At 44.0% G+C, this 18771-nt stretch overlaps 1 protein-coding gene across 3 annotated transcripts in view; it reads right to left on the bottom strand.

Moving 5' to 3' along the window:
- Positions 1-327: 327 nt before the first annotated feature.
- The window catches only part of LOC116983374 (deoxyribonuclease gamma-like), a 57957-nt gene continuing 39513 nt past the window's right edge, over positions 328-18771 (bottom strand). For all 3 annotated transcript variants that reach the window (XM_033037102.1, XM_033037103.1, XM_033037101.1), the window contains 4 exons: positions 17380-17492; positions 8198-8355; positions 1604-1700; positions 328-553 (listed from right to left, as the gene is read on the bottom strand). In XM_033037102.1, coding sequence (XP_032892993.1) covers positions 491-553; positions 1604-1700; positions 8198-8355; positions 17380-17492 — 431 coding nt within the window. In that variant the 3' untranslated portion in view covers positions 328-490. The remainder of the gene's footprint in view (positions 554-1603; positions 1701-8197; positions 8356-17379; positions 17493-18771) is intronic.

Genomic DNA, 18771 nt, shown 5'->3' with positions numbered 1-18771 from the left:
GAAAGTAGAATGGAGATGTGCAAGGCAAGGTGGGGGCCTGGAACGCATTGTCAGGGGTGGTGGTGCTTAAGAAGCTTTTAGATAGACATGTAGATTTGTAAGGAATGGAGGGATATGGAACACAGGCTGATTTGATTAGTTTAACTTGGCATCATGTTTGGCACATTCATTGTGGGCCGATGGGCCTGTCCCTGTTCTATACTGTGTTCTATGTTCCTTTCCTGTTGACCAGGAGCCCAAGGTGTGACTTTGAATCAATGATTAATCTGCAATCCCTAGCAGCTAAAAACCATGGTTGTCTGTGGTCAGAAAAAATAAAGCTAGTCATTTACATTTAAAATTACAAGTCTTGCATTTTTATTTTAATGAAATTTTAAGAACATTTCAGAACGACAAGGCTCAGTCCTATGGATCAACATTATTGCTCACTTTACCCAGTTGCTGTACGATATTCTTGTTCGTCATCCACTCCACCCTGACCCAGTCCACTTCACTTCTGCCTGATCAGTTTGAGTTCCACCTCAACGGGGTAGTGGTCACTGATATCCAAAGCCTAATTGTCATGGGGAAAAAAAAAGCTGGTCAACATTTGCATTTCTGTAGAGTAAGATGATGGACATGAAAATTGACCATCTCTGCTCATAGCCGTAAGACATAGGAGCAGAATTAAGCCATTCGGCCCAGCGAGTCTGCTCCATTATTCAATCATGGCTGATATATTTTTCCCCACTCCACCCCATTCTCCTGCCTTCTCCGCCTAACCTATGACGTCCTTACTAATCAAGAACCAATCAACCTCCGCTTTAAAAATTCCCAGTGACTTAGCCTTCCCCGCCATCTGTGGCAATGAATTCCCCAGATTCACCACCCACTGGCTAAAGAAAGTCCTCCTCGTAGGAACCGACAGTCCTTCCATTATACACCTGGCACAACAGGTAGAGCCGCTGCCTCTCAGCTCCCAGCGACCCGGGTTCAATCCTGACCTCGGATGGTGTCTGTGTGGAGTTTGCACGTTCTTCCTGTGATCTTCTGAGTTTCCTCAGGGTGCTCCAGTTTCTTCCCACATCCCAGAGAAGTGTAGGTTTGTAGATTAATTGGCCCTCTGTAAATTGCCCCTAGTGTGCAGGGAATTGATGGGAAAGTGGGATAACGTAGAACTAGTGTGAACAGGTGATCGATAGTCGACATGAACTCGGTAGGCAGAAGGGCCTTTTGTGTTTCGTTTTCAAGATACAACATGGAAGCAGGCCCTTCGGCCCACTACGTCCACGCTGACCATAGATCATCCGTTCATGTTATCCCATTCCCTACAAACTAGGGGGGGCAATTTACAGAGACCAATTAACCTACAAACCTGCACTTCCATGGGATGAGGGAGGAAACCGGAGCATCCGGATAAAACTCACGTGGACACAGGGAGAAAGTGCAAACTCCACACAGACAGCACCCAACAGACAGACAGCTTGTTTCCATGCTATATCTCTAAACCAAACTGAACTACACAAAACACCTGCAGCACACTCCCTCTAGTCCTCTCGATGCCCACCCTGATCCTGTCAAAGAGAAGGGGTTAAAATTCCACTTCTTTTACTATTTCACTTACCTGCTCCTCCGACAGTTTCAGCGCTTCCTGGAAGTTGAAGGGCTTTGCGGAATTTCGAACAATCCCCTGATACAAGGTATTCCCATAAACAACAATCCTGTCAATGGCAGCAACAGATATAATTAGAGACAGTGCCTGCAGCACAGTAAACAGAGAATTCACTGTGGACTTCCCACACACCAGGAGAAATACTGCTTTACAAGAGGCACATTATGGAGGAAAACATACAGTTAAGGGATGTGATCTTATCCAAGCTTGATTCATCTTGAGTCAGGAAGCTTGATTCATTTCGAGTGAGGTGCAGTGATGATTTAAACCTGATGTAATATGTGAGCTTAAATTGATTTGTGATTCATCTTTTTGTTCATGAATTCAATCCGTGTATTTACACAACGTTGACAGTCTTTATCTTGTGCTGAGTTCAGAGTTCACATATAATTTATCTTGATTTTCAAAGCACCATTGGTACACAGAATAATCTATAAGGGCAGAGAATGTGAAATGACAACACAAGAGGAGAATATATTGCAACTAACATGGCAACTGTTAGCAGAGATGGGAGTAAAGGCTAAAAAGTGGGCTGTGGTGTCCCATAATGATTATAGGGGTCATAGCTGTTTACGATTTACATGTAGAATTTGGAATCAAAGAAACAATATACATGATAGCTGGGAGACGCTAGGAACTGCGGATGCTGGTTTACAAAAAAAAGACAAAGTGCTGGAGTAACTCAGCGGGTCAGACAGCATTTGTGGAGGAAAAGGACGGGAGACCCTTCGGATCGGGATCCTTCTTCAGACTGAAAGTAGTGGGTGGAGGGGAGTAGGAGGAGAAGTGCTGGAGTCGAGAAAAGACCAGGACCTCCCCTCTCCTCTCCTCTACCCTCCCCTCTACTCTCCCCCCCCTTGCCCCCTTCCTCCACCCTAGTTGTTTTACCAGTCCCACAGTTCTCCATATTGTTTCTCTTGAGATCATACCTTCTCTAGCCAACAATGGACAAAATAATTAGTGGTCGGCCCTGATTGTTGCTGGTCTTTTTTCGCCTCCAGCTCTTCAACTCCAACCCCCCCCCCCCCCCCCCCCCCACCCCGGACCCAACTCGAAACGTCACCCATTCTTTTTCTCCAGAGATGCTGCCTGGCTCGCTGAGTTACTCCAGCAATTTTGTGTCTATCTTCTGAGGAAAACAGCTACATTGGACACTGAGGGATGGGCCTTGTGTAATAACCTTTCAAACTTATTGCTGATGGAAATTTTGGGAATTAAAAATTGATGCTAAGTTGACGTGCTGTAAACCTTATAAGCAAAGGCTGCTTGGTAGATGGAATGATGCTAGATTAATGTCCTGTGTTATATGATTGCAATTTTAATGAATAAAGTATACTTTGGGAGGGGGAAAGACTGTTCACTCTATGTTGCCGAACTCTTTACCCTCCAGCAACCAAGCTGTGGTATTCGGGCAGCTGATTACCTCTCTGTATGTTTGGAGGCTGAGCTCCAAGTCATTGTCCATTCATTCACTGAAGCATACAGGATAATTCCTGTACTTAATAACTGTAAGGCAAAGTCTCTCCCCTTCTGTTGTAGATGGATCCCTCACCCACATCTCCTCTGTGTCCCGTAGTTCTGTTCTTGCTCCCCCTCCCCTGGTCCTCACCTTTCTCCTGGTCCTCACCTTTCACGCCACCAGCCTCCGCATCCAACACATCGCCCTCAGACGTTCCCGTCACCTCCAATGGGATCCCACCACCGGCCACATCTTCCCACTTCCATCCCTATCTGCCTTCTGCGGAGACCACTCCCTCCGCAACTCCTTGGTTCACTCATCCCTTCCCGCCCAAACCACCCCCTCCCCTGGTACTTACCCGGCAACCGCGGGAGATGCAATATCTGTCCCTACACCTCCTCCTTCGCCTCCATCCAGGGACCCCTGCAGTCCTGTTATCCATGTTCTCCAGAGATGCTGCCTAACCCGCCAAGTGACTCCAGCACTTTGTGACCCGTTTACATGCCGTATCCCTAAAACTAAAACTAAGCAGCAGTCACTAATGCTTAATCTGGAGAATAGAGGTTCAGATGTGGCCTCCTGTACTCGTTTTCTCATTCCTACACTGACCTCTCTGTCCAGGGCCTCATCCATGGCCAGTGTGAGGCCACACACAAACTGTGGGAACAGCACCTCATATTCCACTTGAATAGCTTACAATCCAACGATATGAACGTTGAATTCTCCAAACCAGAGGCAATTTACAGCAGCCAATTAACCTACGAACCCACACATCTTTGGGACACGGAAGGAAATACATGTGGTCGCAGGGAGAATGTACTCACTCTACCCTGACAGCATGCGAGGTCAGGATCGAACCCGGATCTCTGGCGCTGTAAGGCATCAGCTCAATGTGCTGTCCCAACATGCTATCCTATCTGCTTTTGACATAACTCAAAGCACAGTAAATATGCCACCAATGTTGTCTCCTCAAAGCCCTCCTATCCCACACACAGGGTAGCAAGTCCTCTGTCATGCTGACATTCTGAGTGCTTAGTACATTCTGTTGCCTCCATTGAGGTGAACCTAAGACTTCTGAAACAGAGCATATTAGTTTAGTTTAGTTTAGAGGTATAGCGCATAAATGGGCCTCTCGTCCCACAGGGTCCGTGCCGACCAGCGATCCCCGTACACTAACACTATACTAAGCCAATTTAACCTACAAACCTGTACGTTTTTGGAGTGTGGGAGGAAACCGAAGCATCTGGAGGAAACCCATGCGGGCGTGGGTGGGTCATTTACTTGCATTTGGCCCATATCCCTCTAAATCCTTGCTATTCATATATCTGTCTTTTGAAAGGCATGTCATCCACAAGGGTGGCATAGTGATGCAGCAGTAGAATTGCTGCCTAACAGTGCCAGAGACCCAGGTTCGATACTGACTATGGGTGCTGTCGGTACAGAGTTTGTATGTGCTCCCTGTGACCTCGTGGGTTTGCATCAGGTGCTTTCACCAGAGGATATAAATATAACTTATGGTCAAATTAAAAGAGTTTGGGGTTCACCCAGTATCACTCTTGGATACAGTGGTGGGCGTAGAATGCACAGTGATTTATAAGATGAAAGTGGCTGAAGGCTAAGTGATAAAAATGTAAAAATGTTAAAGCTATGGGTAATACTCTGGAGACCAGGACTATACAGACAGCTCTTTCAGGCACAATGAGACTACAGTGTCGCAGGCTGTATGTAAAATATTATGATTCAATGAGTCACATTAATTATGGATTAATATTGCGTAACAGATGGCCAGCAGTGGGTTGCATGAAAAATATCACATGCTGGCAGTAAGTTTTATTAAGGGTGCCTTTGGGAACATAGTCACGTTGAAGGTAATATTACAATATTCTAGCCTGGGATTCTTTTTTTTTTTAAAGCAATCCATGGAGAAAAGGTTTTTATGAATAATACATTAACTTGTTGCTGCCGGTAACTCTTCGATCTTCTTTTAATGAGATGTTAGGCGCGCTAATGTTAGCACCTCAGCAACAGGCTGATGTAATCTCACCTCAGGCAAAGTGGACTTCACTCCTGACTACCCTCACATCCGGCTGCATTGTCAGAAAGAAATCGCCGGCGCCAGTCCTAGGTGGGTGGCCAGAAAATTAGCGAGGCGGGGAGCAAGTACTCACACAACCCTTGTGGGACCTCTTGCCTAGCTAATTGGTATTGGAGGGGAGTGGGAGGACTCCTTAGTATATGAGCGCAGAAAATAAATTAAGAAAAAATATAACGGGAAAGAGGAGGCAATCAGTGATGAGCAGTTATAATAATTCTCATCGACGTCTATGGTTCTTTTAAAGCAGCAAAGATGCCCCAAGATGATTCACAGGAAAATTTCCCAAAAATAATCCATATCTCCACTACAGAGGAGATATTAAGATAGTTGAAAAAAAAAGGTTTGGTCAGTGCACCATAAAGGAGAAAGAGAAGGGAAGCAGAGAGTTTTTGGGTACAAATTCCAGAGCCAAGGACCTTGCCATAGTGGAACAAATTATTTTGGGAATAAACAAGAATTTAGAATTTAAGATGGCTGGAAGAGATGTGGGGCCAAAGGAGATGACAGAAGCAGTGATGGGTGGGACTATGGATGGGTTTGAAAAAAAAAGGAACTTTGTTTAAAAGGGATCTGTTGGAGATCATCAAGCAATGACGGACTTGGAATGAGTGGGGTGGCACAGTGGCGCAGCAGCAGACTTGCTTCCTTACAGCACCAGAGACACAGGTTTGATTCTGACTAAGGGTGCTGTCTCTACACTTTATGTACCACATGACCCTGTGACCACATGGGTTTACTCCAGGTGCTGCAGTTTCCTCCCACACTCTGAAGATGTACAGGTTTGCAGATTAATTGTCTTCGTTCAGATGTAAAATTGTCACTAGTGTATTGGATAGTGTTAGTGTACGGGGTGATTGCTGGTTGGCGCGGAGTCGGTGGGCCGAAGGGCCTGTTTCTGCACTGCATCTTTAAAGTTTAAAGAGTTAGGATACAGGGAGCAGAGTTTTGAAACAAGTTCATGGAGAGTGGAATATGAGAGGCAACCAGGAGTGAATTAGAAATGCAGGTGAACCCCGCATTACCAGTGGGGTGGGTGGAGGATGGTGATACCCGTGGATAATAGGCAGTACTGTGGTCTCTATAATGTGAAGATGTATCATCTAAGTATGTGCAAGCAACTAAATTGGAAAAAAAAAGTGCAAATGTGTTTTTTTTAAATATGTCATGTGGTAGGAGTAGAATTAGGCCATTTGGCCCATCAAGTCCACTCCATCATTCAATCATGACTGATCTATCTCTCTCCTAACCCCATTCTCCTGCCTTCTCTTTCTGACACCTGTACTAATCAAGAAACTGCTGTACTAATCAATTATTAATCAATAAATAAGAGTGAATTTTATCATGTGTCCCAAATTTTAGTGGCTTGTGAATTCTTTAAGGATGGATTTCAGTAGCCCAAAGCGGTGGGAGTCGGGTCGGGGGAACATCACCTGCAGACAAGTCTAGAGTTTACTGAAGCAAGAATGAGGGCAATATTACAGATGAACAGGTTATATGGAGAACCAGGCAATATTATGGAGGAAGAAATAGGTGGTCTTAGCAATTTTATGGACAAGTCTGAAATTATTTTCGGAGATGGGGGTGGGAGTTGCAAGAAAAAAAAAGCAAGGCTACAAATAGTTAATTTTAAAATTGAACTCTTCCCAGGGACAGGGATAGAGTGAGCGAGTGTGTGTCTGAGATGGGGTCCAAAGCCAAAGACTTTAGTAGTAGTGAATTGAAGTCAGTTTAAGCAATACTTTGAACACCATAACGGCAGAGTGGCACAACTGGTAGAGCTGCTGCCACACAGCTTTGGAGATCCTGAAGTACCAGCGCGGAGTGGGCAATGCCTTACCGAGGGTCGCCGTTTGGTAAGCTCCGGAGTGCTGTGACCGTCGACTCCAACATCGGGGAGCTGTCGTTGCGGAGCGTCGAGCCGCGGGCGGTGCTGAGTTTAAACACCTGGGATCTCTCGCCGAGATCGCCAGTGTTGGAGCCGCGGTCTCTGGCTGCAAGCAGCCGTTCCAGACACTCCAAGCCGCTGAAGAGTGTTGTCCCGACGCCAGAGTTCCATCATCTGGCGAGAGGGCCTGATACATCGGGCCGCCTTTGCAGCGACTGTGGAGGCCTCAAATAGGCCCCGAGCACGGGATGAACAAGTGGATGAGGACTGGACTTTGCTGCCTTCCCTCACAGTGGGAACCATTGTGGGGGGATGCTACATAAAAAAGCTGGAGAAACTCAGCGGGTGCAGCAGCATCTATGGAACGAAGGAAATAGGCAACGTTTCGGGCCGAAACCCTTCTTCAGACATTGTGGGGGGATGTTTTATGTTTGGTGTTAAATTCTTCTTTGGTGTTGTGTCTTATTTTTATTGGTGTGCTGCAAATGAGAAATTGAGAAAATGGCTGCCAGAAGTGAGAGTGAACGCTGGCGCGACTAGCTGCCGCTGCTCTCTCTCCGAATTCTGTAATTTGTTGTAAACTTGTAATTTGTCTATAAACTTGTTTTAACTGTAAGGTGTCCTTGAGTGTCCTGAAAGGCGCCCATAAATACAATGCATTATTATTATTATTATTATCCTGGTTCGATGCTGACCTCAAGTGCATTCTGTGTGGAGTTTGCTCATTCTCCCCATGACTACATGGTCACATCCCAAAGACGAGCGGGTTTGTAGGTTAATTGGCATCTGTAAAATTTCCCCTAGTGTGTAAGGAGTGACTGCGGAAGTGGGGTAACATAGAACTGGTGTGAATGGGTGATTGATGGTCTCACTGGGCTGAATGTGCCTGTTTCAATCTTTCAATTCAATTCCCAATTTAAGTCCCAATTCATTTCAATTCAATTTACTCAATTCCCAATTCAACCTTTTCAAAACCATTAGTTAATTGACTTCAATTAAATATTGGGACGACTGAATCCATTTGCCTTTGGTCCCCATTACAAACTCTATATTCCTAGCACAAACTCTATTCCTGTCCTGCGCTCTACCCAGCCCTGTGATATTTACCTATCGTAGGCCTGGTCCGTGCTTAAGTTTGTAGTGGTGTCCACGACATCTCCAATGAGCCAGTGGAAATCGCTATCTTCCAGCAGCCGTATATTTTTCCTCTCCTTCTCCGGGACATATCTTCCATCGGCATTAAAGTCTCCAAGTATCATAATGTTCTGTGGAAAGGAGAGCTGTGAGGTGCGACACAATTAAATTCCCACGGCGTGGCCTCGGATTAAATTAAGCCAGTTAACCCAGAAATAACTGTCAGAAATATTAATTAATGATATTTAAATGTGCTTGTATAACATTCCTCTGCTCAGTATTTTAACACTACAACTCATTTACTTCAACATTTACTTCAAAAATGTTGATTCCTCTGTTAGAGGAGATATAAACCAAATACATTAAGCATGTTCTTGCTAATGTGTTAACAGTCATTTCCAGGCGCGAATGTCTTATTTTAATAATGTGTGAAATAAACTGTAATGATTTCCATTCTACTGCAAGATTTTTTTTCCTTCAGACCTTTTTTTTATTTTGTGTCTGCTCTGTTAGTTCCTGAACCCAGCTGGTCCCAACACACAAAAGCATTTAGCAGGGTCCTACATGCAAACATCAGGGACTAAGATTTCCGATTATAGTGTGAGGCAAATTGCAAGTGAGGGGAGCTGAACTCTTTTAGACTTTACTTTAGACTTTAGAGATGCAGACCCTTCGGCCCACCGAGTCCGCGTCGGCCAGCGATCACCCCGTACACTAACCTTACACACACACACACAAGAGACAATTTTTACAACAACAAACCTGTACGCCTGGGAGGAAACCGGAGCACCCGGAGAAAACTTACGTGGTCACAGTGAGCACGTACAAGTTCCATACAGACAGCACCTGTGGTCAGGATCGAACCCAGGTCTCTGCTGCTGTTAGGCAGCAAGTTTACCGTTGTGCCACTGTGCTGCCCCCATGAAAAGGTCTATTTCATCTAAAGCTGAACCAATCTGAATTTATGGTTAAGGAAGGTTTATAATGGGCAGGAAACGTTTAGAGGGATATGGGCCAAATGGGACCATCATAGATGGAGAATGCTGATTGGCATGGACTAGTTGGACCGAAGGGCCTGTTTCCATACTGCATGACTTCCATTTGTATATCGTCTTTTATATCACAAGACCTTAATGATAAGTAGTCACTGTTGCACATCTGATTGCAGCAGCCATTTAGCATTCTTCAATCTTCCTCAGTGGCTGTCGGATAATGACCAAATATTCTGTTTTAGTGATTGTGCTGGTGTATTCTAAAGAGAATTATGTTTCTCTTCATCATGCCAACCATAGGATTTTGCACCATGAATAACCTGAGAGACCAAAGAGAGATTCATTTTTAACATAACGACAAAAAATGCTGAAACCACTCAGCCATACACATCTATGAGAAAATATTAACATTCAGGTCTGGTACCCTTCATCCTTTTTTTCAGTTTTCGAGATACATTGCGGAACCTGCCCTTCAACCCACCGAGTCTGTGACAACCTGCGATGCCTGTACACTAGCACTATCTTACTCACTAGGGACAATTTTTACTGAAGCCAATTAACATACAAACCTATCCGTCTTTGAAGTGTGGGAGGAAACCAGAGCTGCCGGAGAAAACTCATGCGGGTCACAGGGAAAACGTACAAACTCTGTACAGACAGCACCTGTAGTCAGGATCGAACCTGGGTCTCTGGCACAGTAAGACAACAACTGTACCACTGTGTTCAAAAGGGAACTGCAGATGCTGGAATATCGAAGGTACACAAAATTGCTGGAGGAACTCAGCGGGTGCAGCAGCATCTATGGAGCGAAGGAAATAGGCGACGTTTCGGGCCGAAACCCTTCTTCAGACTGATAGGGGGTGGGGAAAGAAAGAAGGACAAAGGGAGGAGGAGGAGGAGCCCGAGGGCGGGCGGATGGGAGGAGACAGCTAGAGGGTGAAGGAAGGGGAGGGGGGGAGAGGGGACAGCACGGGCTAGCCAAATTGGGAGAATTCAATGTTGATGCCAAGGGGACGCAAGGACCCCAGACGGAATATGAGGTGCTGTTCCTCCAATTTCCGCTGTTGCTCACTCTGGCAATGGAGGAGACCCAGGACAGAGAGGTCGGATTGGGAATGGGAGGGGGAGTTGAAGTGCTGAGCCACCGGGAGGTCAGGTAGGTTATTGCGGACTGAGCGGAGGTGTTCGGCGAAACGGTCACCCAACCTACGCTTGGTCTCACCGATGTAAATCAGCTGACATCTAGAGCAGCGGATGCAGTAGATGAGGTTGGAGGAGATACAGGTGAACCTTTGTCGCACCTGGAACGACTGCTTGGGACCTTGAATGGAGTCGAGGGGGGAGGTGAAGGCACAGGTGTTGCATTTCTTGCGGTTGCAACGGAAAGTGCCCGGGGAGGGGGTGGTGCGGGAGGGAAGTGAAGTGAAGAATTGACGAGGGAGTTGCGGAGGGAGCGGTCTTTGCGGAAGGCAGACATGGGGGGAGATGGGAAGATGTGGCGAGTGGTGGGGTCACGTTGGAGGTGGCGGAAATGGCGGAGGATTATGTGCTGTACCACTGTGCTATCCCGCCTGAAATCTTAGTTTCTTTTTCTACACATGTCACCTGACCAGTTGAGTGTTTCCAGCATCTTCAGATTCAGATTATATTTCCAGTTTCTGCTATTTTTTGATATTCATATTTAACATCTCAGTTGAAAGTCAAAATCACTGACAATTGAACACTACCTCATTACTACTTTGGTGTGGCAGCCTAGATTTTAATTTTCATGTAGGATTTGAAACTGCATCCTTCTAATTTAGAAACGTAAGCACTATCAACTGTGGCAAAGGTCAGATGAGAAATTAGCTCCTAGCTCGGAGGTGATTTGAACAGTGGAAAGTACCTTAAAATCAATGCTGAGGATTAGTGCTAAGCCTTGGGACAACTATCTGTCTGCACATGTTTTATGTCCCTAATTTCCCTGTGTTCATTTGCCTGTCTAAACTAATAAATATTAGTTAGATTTTCTCTCAATTGTTTGAATGTTTGTAATTGTAAGCATTTTTGTGTTTAAGAAATTACTTTTAAATTGTTAATTATTAATTATTGATTAATAGTTAATTCATAAACTGTAGTTAAATATTACAAATATTTTGGTCGGGTCATGTCCTTCCTTTGATTTTTTTGTAAGACGTGATCAAAAAGGTTGATGAAGGCAGAGCTGTAAGTGTTGTGTACATGTAAGGCATTCAACAAGGTTCTGCATGGTAGGCTGCTCTGGAAGGTTAGATCGCATGGGATCCACGGAGAGATAGCTGAATGGATAACAAATTGGCTCCAAGGAGGGAAGCAACGGATAAAGGTGGAAGGTTGCTTCTCAGACTGGATGCCTGTGACTGGTGGTGTGCCTCAGGGTTCGGTGCTGGGCCCGTTACTGTTTGTCATCTACATCATACAGGGCAAGATTAGCAAGTTTGCTGATGATACAAAAGTTAGTGGTTTTGCAGACAGTGAAGATGGTTGTGAATGATTGCAGCAGGATCTGGATCGATTGACCAGGTGGGCGGAGGAATGGTTGATGGAATTTAATACAGAGAAGTGTGAGGTATTGTATTTTGGGACGTCAAACAAGGGCAGGACCTATTTATGCAGTGAATGGTAGGCCTGGAGTGTTGTAGAGCAGAGGGATCTAGGAGTACAGGTGCCTTGAAGGTTGAGTCGCAGGTAGTTAAGGTGGTCAAAAAGGCTTTTGGCACTTTGGCCTTCATCAGTCAGAGTATTGAGTATAGAAGTTGGGAGGTCATGTTGTAGTTGTATAAGACGTTGGTGAGACCGCATTTCGAATATTGTGTTCAGTTCTGGGCACCATGTTATAGGAAAGATATTGTCAAGCTTGAAAGGGTTCAGAAAAGATTTATGAGGATGTTGCCAGGACTAGAGGGTGTGAGCTATAGGGAGAGGTTGAGTAGGCTGGGTTTCTATTCCATGGAGCACAGGAGGGAGGATAAGGGGTGATCTTGTAGAGGTCTATAAGATCATGAGAGGAATAGATTGGGTAGATGCACAGAGTCTTTTGCCCAGAGTAGGGGAATCGAGGACCAGAGGACATAGGTTCAAGGTGAAGGGGAAAAGATTTAATAGGAATCCGAGAGGTAACTTTTTCACACAAAGGGTGGTGGGTGTATGGAACAAGCTGCCAGAGGAGGTAGTCGAGGCTGGGACTATCCCATTGTTTAAGAAACAGTTAGACAGGTACATGGATAGGACATGATTGGAGGGATATGGACCAAGCGCAGGCAAGTGGGACTAGTGTAGCTGGGACATTGTTGGCCTGTGTGGGTGAGATTCCACACGTTATCACTCTATGACTATTAAGTGCAGATTTAACAACTGTGGATATGTTAGCTGGTTGGTCAAATCCTTTTCAGGGATGGCACAGTGGCGCATCTGGTAGAACTGCTGCCTCACAGCGCCAGAGACCCAGATTCGATCCTGACCTTGGGTGCTGTCTGTGTGGAGTTTGCACATTCTCCCTGTGAACATGGGCTTCCTCCTGGTGGTCCGGTTGCCACCCACATCTCAAAGGATGTGCGGGTTTGTAGGTTAATAGGCCTGACTGTGTAGGTAGTGGATGTCAATATAGGATAGCACAGAACTAGTATGAACGGGTGATCGATGGTCGGCATGGACTCAGTGGGTTGAAGGGCCTGTTTCCATGCTGTATCTCTAAAACTATCTTTAAAACTAAAAAGTTCAGAAAGTATTCAGCCATTCACTTTTTCCCCATTTTGTTACTTTGCAGCCTTATTTTTAAATGGATTAAATTCTTTTTTTTTTATCATCAATCTAGACTCAATAAACCAGAATGAAAAAGCAAAAACAGGTGTTTTGAAATTTTTGCAAAGTAATTGAAAAGAAATAACTGAAATATCACATCTACATAAGTATTCAGACCCTTTGCTATGACACTCAAAATTGAGCTTAGGTGCATCCTGTTTCCATTGATTATCCTTGAAATGTTTCTACAACTTGATTGGAGTCCACCTGTGGTAAATTAAATTGATTGGAATTGATTTGGAAAGGCACACAGCTGTCTATATAAGGTCCCACAGCTGACAGTGCATGTCAGAGCAAAAACCAAGCCACGAAGATGAAGGAATTGTCCGTAAACCTCTGAGACAGGATTGTGTTGAGACACAGATCTGGGGAAGGGTATAAAACATTTTCTGCAGCATTGCAAGTCCCGAAGAGCACAGTGGCCTCTGTCATTCTTAAATGGAAGAACTTTGGAACCACCAGGACTCTTCATAGAGCTGGCTGCAACTGGGGGAGAAGGGCCTTGGTCATGGAGGTGACCAAGAACCTGACGGTCACTCTGACAGAGCTCCAGAGTTCCTCTGTGGAGATGGGAGAACCTTCCAGAAGGACAACTATATCTGCAGCACTCCACCAATCAGACCTTTATGGTAGAGTGGCCAGACGGAAGCCACTCCTCAGTAAAAGGCACATGACAGCCCGCTTGGAATTTGCCAAAAAGCACCTAAAGGACTCTCACACCATGAGAAACAAGATTTTCTGGTCTGATCAAACCAAGATTTAACTCTTTTGCCTGAATGCCAAGCGTCACGTCTGGAGGAAACCAGGCACCGCTCATCACCTGGCCAATACCATACCTACGGTGAAGCATGGTGGTGGCAGCATCATGCTGTGGGGATGTTTTTCAGCGGCAGGAACTGAGAGACTAGTCAGAATCGAGGGAAAGATAAACGGAGCAAAGTACAGAGAGATCCTTGATGAAAACCTGCTCCAGAGCATTCTGGACCTCAGACTGGGGCGGAGGTTCACCTTTCAACAGGACAACGACCCTAAGCACAGCCAAGGCAATGCAGGAGCGGCTTTGTGACTAGTCTGTGACTGTCCTTGAGTGGCCCAGCCAGAGCCTGGACTTGAACTCAATCGAACATCTCTGGAGGGACCTGAAAAAAGCTGTGCATCGATGCTCCCCTTCCAACCTGACAGAGCTTGAGAGGATCTGCAGAGCAGAATGGGAGAAATTACCATAATACAGGTGTGCCAAGCTTGTAGTGTCATACCCAAGAAGACGTGAGGCTGTAATCGCTGCCAAAGGTACCTCAACAAAGTACTAAGTAATCGGTCTGAATACTTATGTAAATGTGATATTTCAGTTGTTTTATTTCAATTCATTTGTAAATTTCTCTAAACACCTATTTTAGCTTTTTTATTGTGGGTAGATTGATGATAAAAATGAATTTAATCCATTTTAGAATAAGGCTGTAACATAACAAATGTGGAAAAAGTGAAGGGGTCTGAATACTTTCTGAATGTATCTTCTCTACAACAGATGTGCAGATCACATTTTTACACAGAGGGTGGTGAATTCCTGGAATGTGCTGCTGGGTGTGATGGTTGAAGCAGATATGTTAGTGGCATTGAAAAACTCTTGGGTAGGCATTTGGATTTGCATGGAACGGAATGACAGGAGCTGGTAGAGAAGTAATGGTCTTGGCATTATGATCGGCGCAGATATTGTGAGCCGAAGGGCCTGTTCTTGTGCTGTATTGTTTTATGATCTATGTTCTATAGGATTCACCACTGACTCCAAATTCAGGGCCTCTGTGTGCTTTCCTGTCTTGTTCGAACCATTCTTATTGGGTTACTGCACATTTTGTTGGAAATTCAGTCTGTCAATTTCCATTCGAGTTGTTGGTGTCTCCCTGCATTCTACAGCTCGCCTCTACGCTAATAACCATAAAGCTAGTTTTTGCTATCATCCCCAAATTTGAGTGCCGTTTGTAGTCCGTTGCAATCAGTCACCAGGCAAAAACTCGGGCAGAGAAGGCAGCTAAGCAAATAATCATTGATCTGTCCTTCATGTCACAAGCTGAGCTATGAGGAAGCTTAGTTGTCCATTTTGAGAAGGAGGCATTTCAGAGGCTTCTAAAACAGTGAAAGCTATGTAAAGAGTGAATTTTCCAAACACCGTTGTCTTGTCAATGGATTTAAAATAAATTTCTCCACACAGGGAATGGGCAACACTCACGATAGACAAGAACAAAGTGTGTGAGGATGTTTGATCTAACATGAGTTGAGTGGTCTACCTGGTGCGTAATTGTCTTGTGAACTACAAGCTGGTAACTGGAACCAGATTTGACTGGTTGGTAATTACCTGTGAGCTGTCAATCTTTGCAAGAAGCAGCGCACACACAAAGCACTAAAGAAGAAAATGCCTTGGGGAAGGCTGAGAGCATTAGTGAGATATCTGAAATGGGAAAAACACACACTGGATGTGAGAGACAAACTCGAAGGAAAATAATCACACAGAAAAGAAGGTAAAGCATGAAGAAATAAAGCAAATTAGAGAGGAAGGCACCCCACTGGTTTTGTCACCAATTTGTAGGAAAATTAGTAGTTTGTCCATATTATAATCTACCTCATTGGAGACCCTCGGACTATCTTTAATCGGACTTATCTGGCACTAAACGTTATTCCCTTTATCCTGCATCTGTACACTGTTGGCGGCTTGATTGTAATCAGGTTTAGTCTTTCCGCAGAAGATAGACACAAAATGCTGGAGTAACTCAGCGGGGCAGGCAGCATCTTTGGAGAAAAGGAATAGGTGACGTTTAGGGTCGAGACCCTCCTTTCAACTCTGAAGACCTCTGTAGAAGGGTCTCGACCTGAAACGTATGTCTAAAGAAGAGTCTCCAGAGATACTGCCTGACCTGCTGAGTTACTCCAGCATTTTATGTCTATCTTCAGTATAAACCAGCATTTGCTACTCCTTCCTACAGATAGTCTTTCCGTTGACTAGATAGCACGCAACAAATAGCTTTTCAGTCTCCCTGGAGCACGTGACAATGAACAGTACTAAACTAAAAAAGGGAGTGTTCAAACAATTGAATCCCAAGTGGGAGAATGTCTGGTATTATAATATTTTGTTACATTCCTGCAAGAGTGTAAGTGGAATTGACTTTATGATACATCTGTTGCCTGTACCCTATTTTTTGTCTTCATTTATTATTTGAAACTGTTCTGTAATGTAATCTATGGAGAGATGAGAACTCCATTGTTAGCTTGGCTCAAAGGAATCAGAAGTGTTTTGATTAATTTGCCAACATTCCAATTATCCTCCTCCGAAATGATTGTTGAACTTCTGGTTCAACATATAGTTCTGAGTCCGGGAACATAATGGGGGAAAATGGTTTTGAACAAGTTTGTTTTCACATTTCCTATTCATCAGGATAATGGACTGGAATTTCAAACTGTGACAACAATGCATTCATTGTTAACTATTTAACATTTAGCATCACAAATGTACACTTAAAATGCATTGTGGAACTATGGATGTTGTGGTCAGTGATATAGTTTCCCCTCCACAGGGTTAAAACCTGTATCAAGGCAATGTACATGGGGTTGTAATGAATCAATAAAAAATATTTTACACATATTGCTCTGACAATAACTCAAAATATTATGGATAGAATAGGTTTAGAGGGATATGAGCCAAACACAGGTAGATGGGGCATGTTGGTCGGCATGGGCAAGTTAGGACGAAGGGCCTGATTCCACTTTGTAGGTCCCTGTGCCTATGACTTCATTGACCACTGAAGAGCAAATTAATTTTTAGACTTTGTTTCCTTTTTTGTAAACCGGTATCTGGTTCTTGATTCCCATCTCCTGGGGAAAAAAGACTTTGTACATCAGAATCAGATTTTATTTGCCAAGTATGTTTTACAACACACTATCTATTTCCCCATGACTTGATACACCTCTGTACGATCACCCATCAGCCTCCTAACATAATTAAACTGATTGTGTAGCCATCTCTGAGACTGCTGGCAGTCATTATTCAGTCTATGGTAACGTGGCAAGGATAAAAATGTAATGTTGATAGTTAACTTGCATCATATAATTCTGCGATCTGTGCAGTAAAATTAAATCCATAAATGAAACAATCTGGAATAGTTTAGTGTAGTTTAGGTTAGTTTAATTAAGTTTATTTTAGTTCATTAAAACAGCATGGAACAGGCCCTTTGGGCCATCGAGTCAATGCTGTCCACCGCTACCACTAGGGACAATTTTACAGGCCAGTTCACCTACAAATATGCACGTCTTAGTTCTGTCATCTGAGAAAGCATATATTTAAAGATGTAGACATACCTCTGTTTTCCACTTCTCTATGACTTTCATAACAACATCGTAGAGTTCGTCAATTTCTTTGACAGCATCCGAAGGTGTTGTGTGTTGAGGAATGAGCACAAAGTCTTGCACCACTGTAATGACATGAAACCCCAAACTAATGTTGGTCAATTGTAGAATGGTTCTATGTTACTTGTTCTGTTATCCCACTTTTGCATCTACCGCAACATTCTGTTGAGTTAATCAAGCATTTCTATCAAGCATTGTCTCTGCGGCTGAATCTCGTAAAGGTCAGGGAATCTACTGAATCAAAATTTTCTGTTGCAAAGAACAACTCCTGTTTAAGGCAATCAGGCTTGAGATCACATTGATCAGTTAATGCGGGATCTTTGCAGAAACATACATTTTTAGTTTAGTTTTAGTTTAGAGATACGGCAAGGAAACTGGCCCTTCGGCCTACCGAGTCCGTGCTGACCAGCAATCCCCTTTTGCACTAGCTCTATCCTATACACTGGGGACAATTTTACAATTTTTACCAAAGCCAATTAATCTACAAACCTGTACGTCTTTATTTTGTATCAAAAAATAATTTATTTAAATACCAACATGATTCAAAAGCCCAAAAAAAAACAAAACCGTAGTGACATACCCACCACCATATTACAGAATCACCAAACTATTCAGACATTAAATTACAAACAACTATGTTACAAATAACACCACCCTCTCTAACAGCACCAGGGTGCGGACATAACCCCGGTAAAGGAGCAAGCATCTGGCTCAGGCACCCTGTACGTCTTTGGAATGTGTGTAGGGATTGGATGAGAAAGTGGGATAACATAAAACTAGTGCGAATGGGTGATTGACGGGCGGCGTGGATTCGGTGGGCCTACGGGCCAGTTTCTTTGTTGTATCTCCTAAGTCAACAAGTCCCTGAGTAAGGTGATAACTGCAGATAACATGCTCAGTGAATCTCCCAGTGCAGTTCAAAAATAACCAGGTTTCCAGCTAAAGTGTTCAAATAATGACATGGGTATTTAGACTGTGAAATCTCACCTATCTTGGACTCTGACTCAGTCTTTTTTATCTTTGAACATTCCCAATGCTATTTAGTTGGAAGCATAACTTTCTGAAGCTCTTGTGCAGGCCTGTCAGACTGCTGATAAAAATGCCATCTGGTCAATTTCAACAGACTACATTGTGTCCATACAATGCACAAAAGATAACTATTTTAAAAAGCATGTGGTAGGAAGGAACAGCAGATGCTGGTTTACACTGAAGATTGACACAAAATGCTGGAGTACTTCATACGGTCATTATACTGGGAATAGTACAGGTCCACCAATGATTTTCCGGCATCCTTGTTTCCAGAGCCTTTATGGATTATCCATTTTGCCGGAGCGGCAGAGGTCA

The sequence above is a fragment of the Amblyraja radiata genome, chromosome 18 (assembly GCF_010909765.2).
Source record: "Amblyraja radiata isolate CabotCenter1 chromosome 18, sAmbRad1.1.pri, whole genome shotgun sequence".
Taxonomy (NCBI): domain Eukaryota; kingdom Metazoa; phylum Chordata; class Chondrichthyes; order Rajiformes; family Rajidae; genus Amblyraja; species Amblyraja radiata.
Note: the sequence above shows the minus strand (reverse complement) of the source record. Positions and strands in the feature narration are given on the sequence as shown.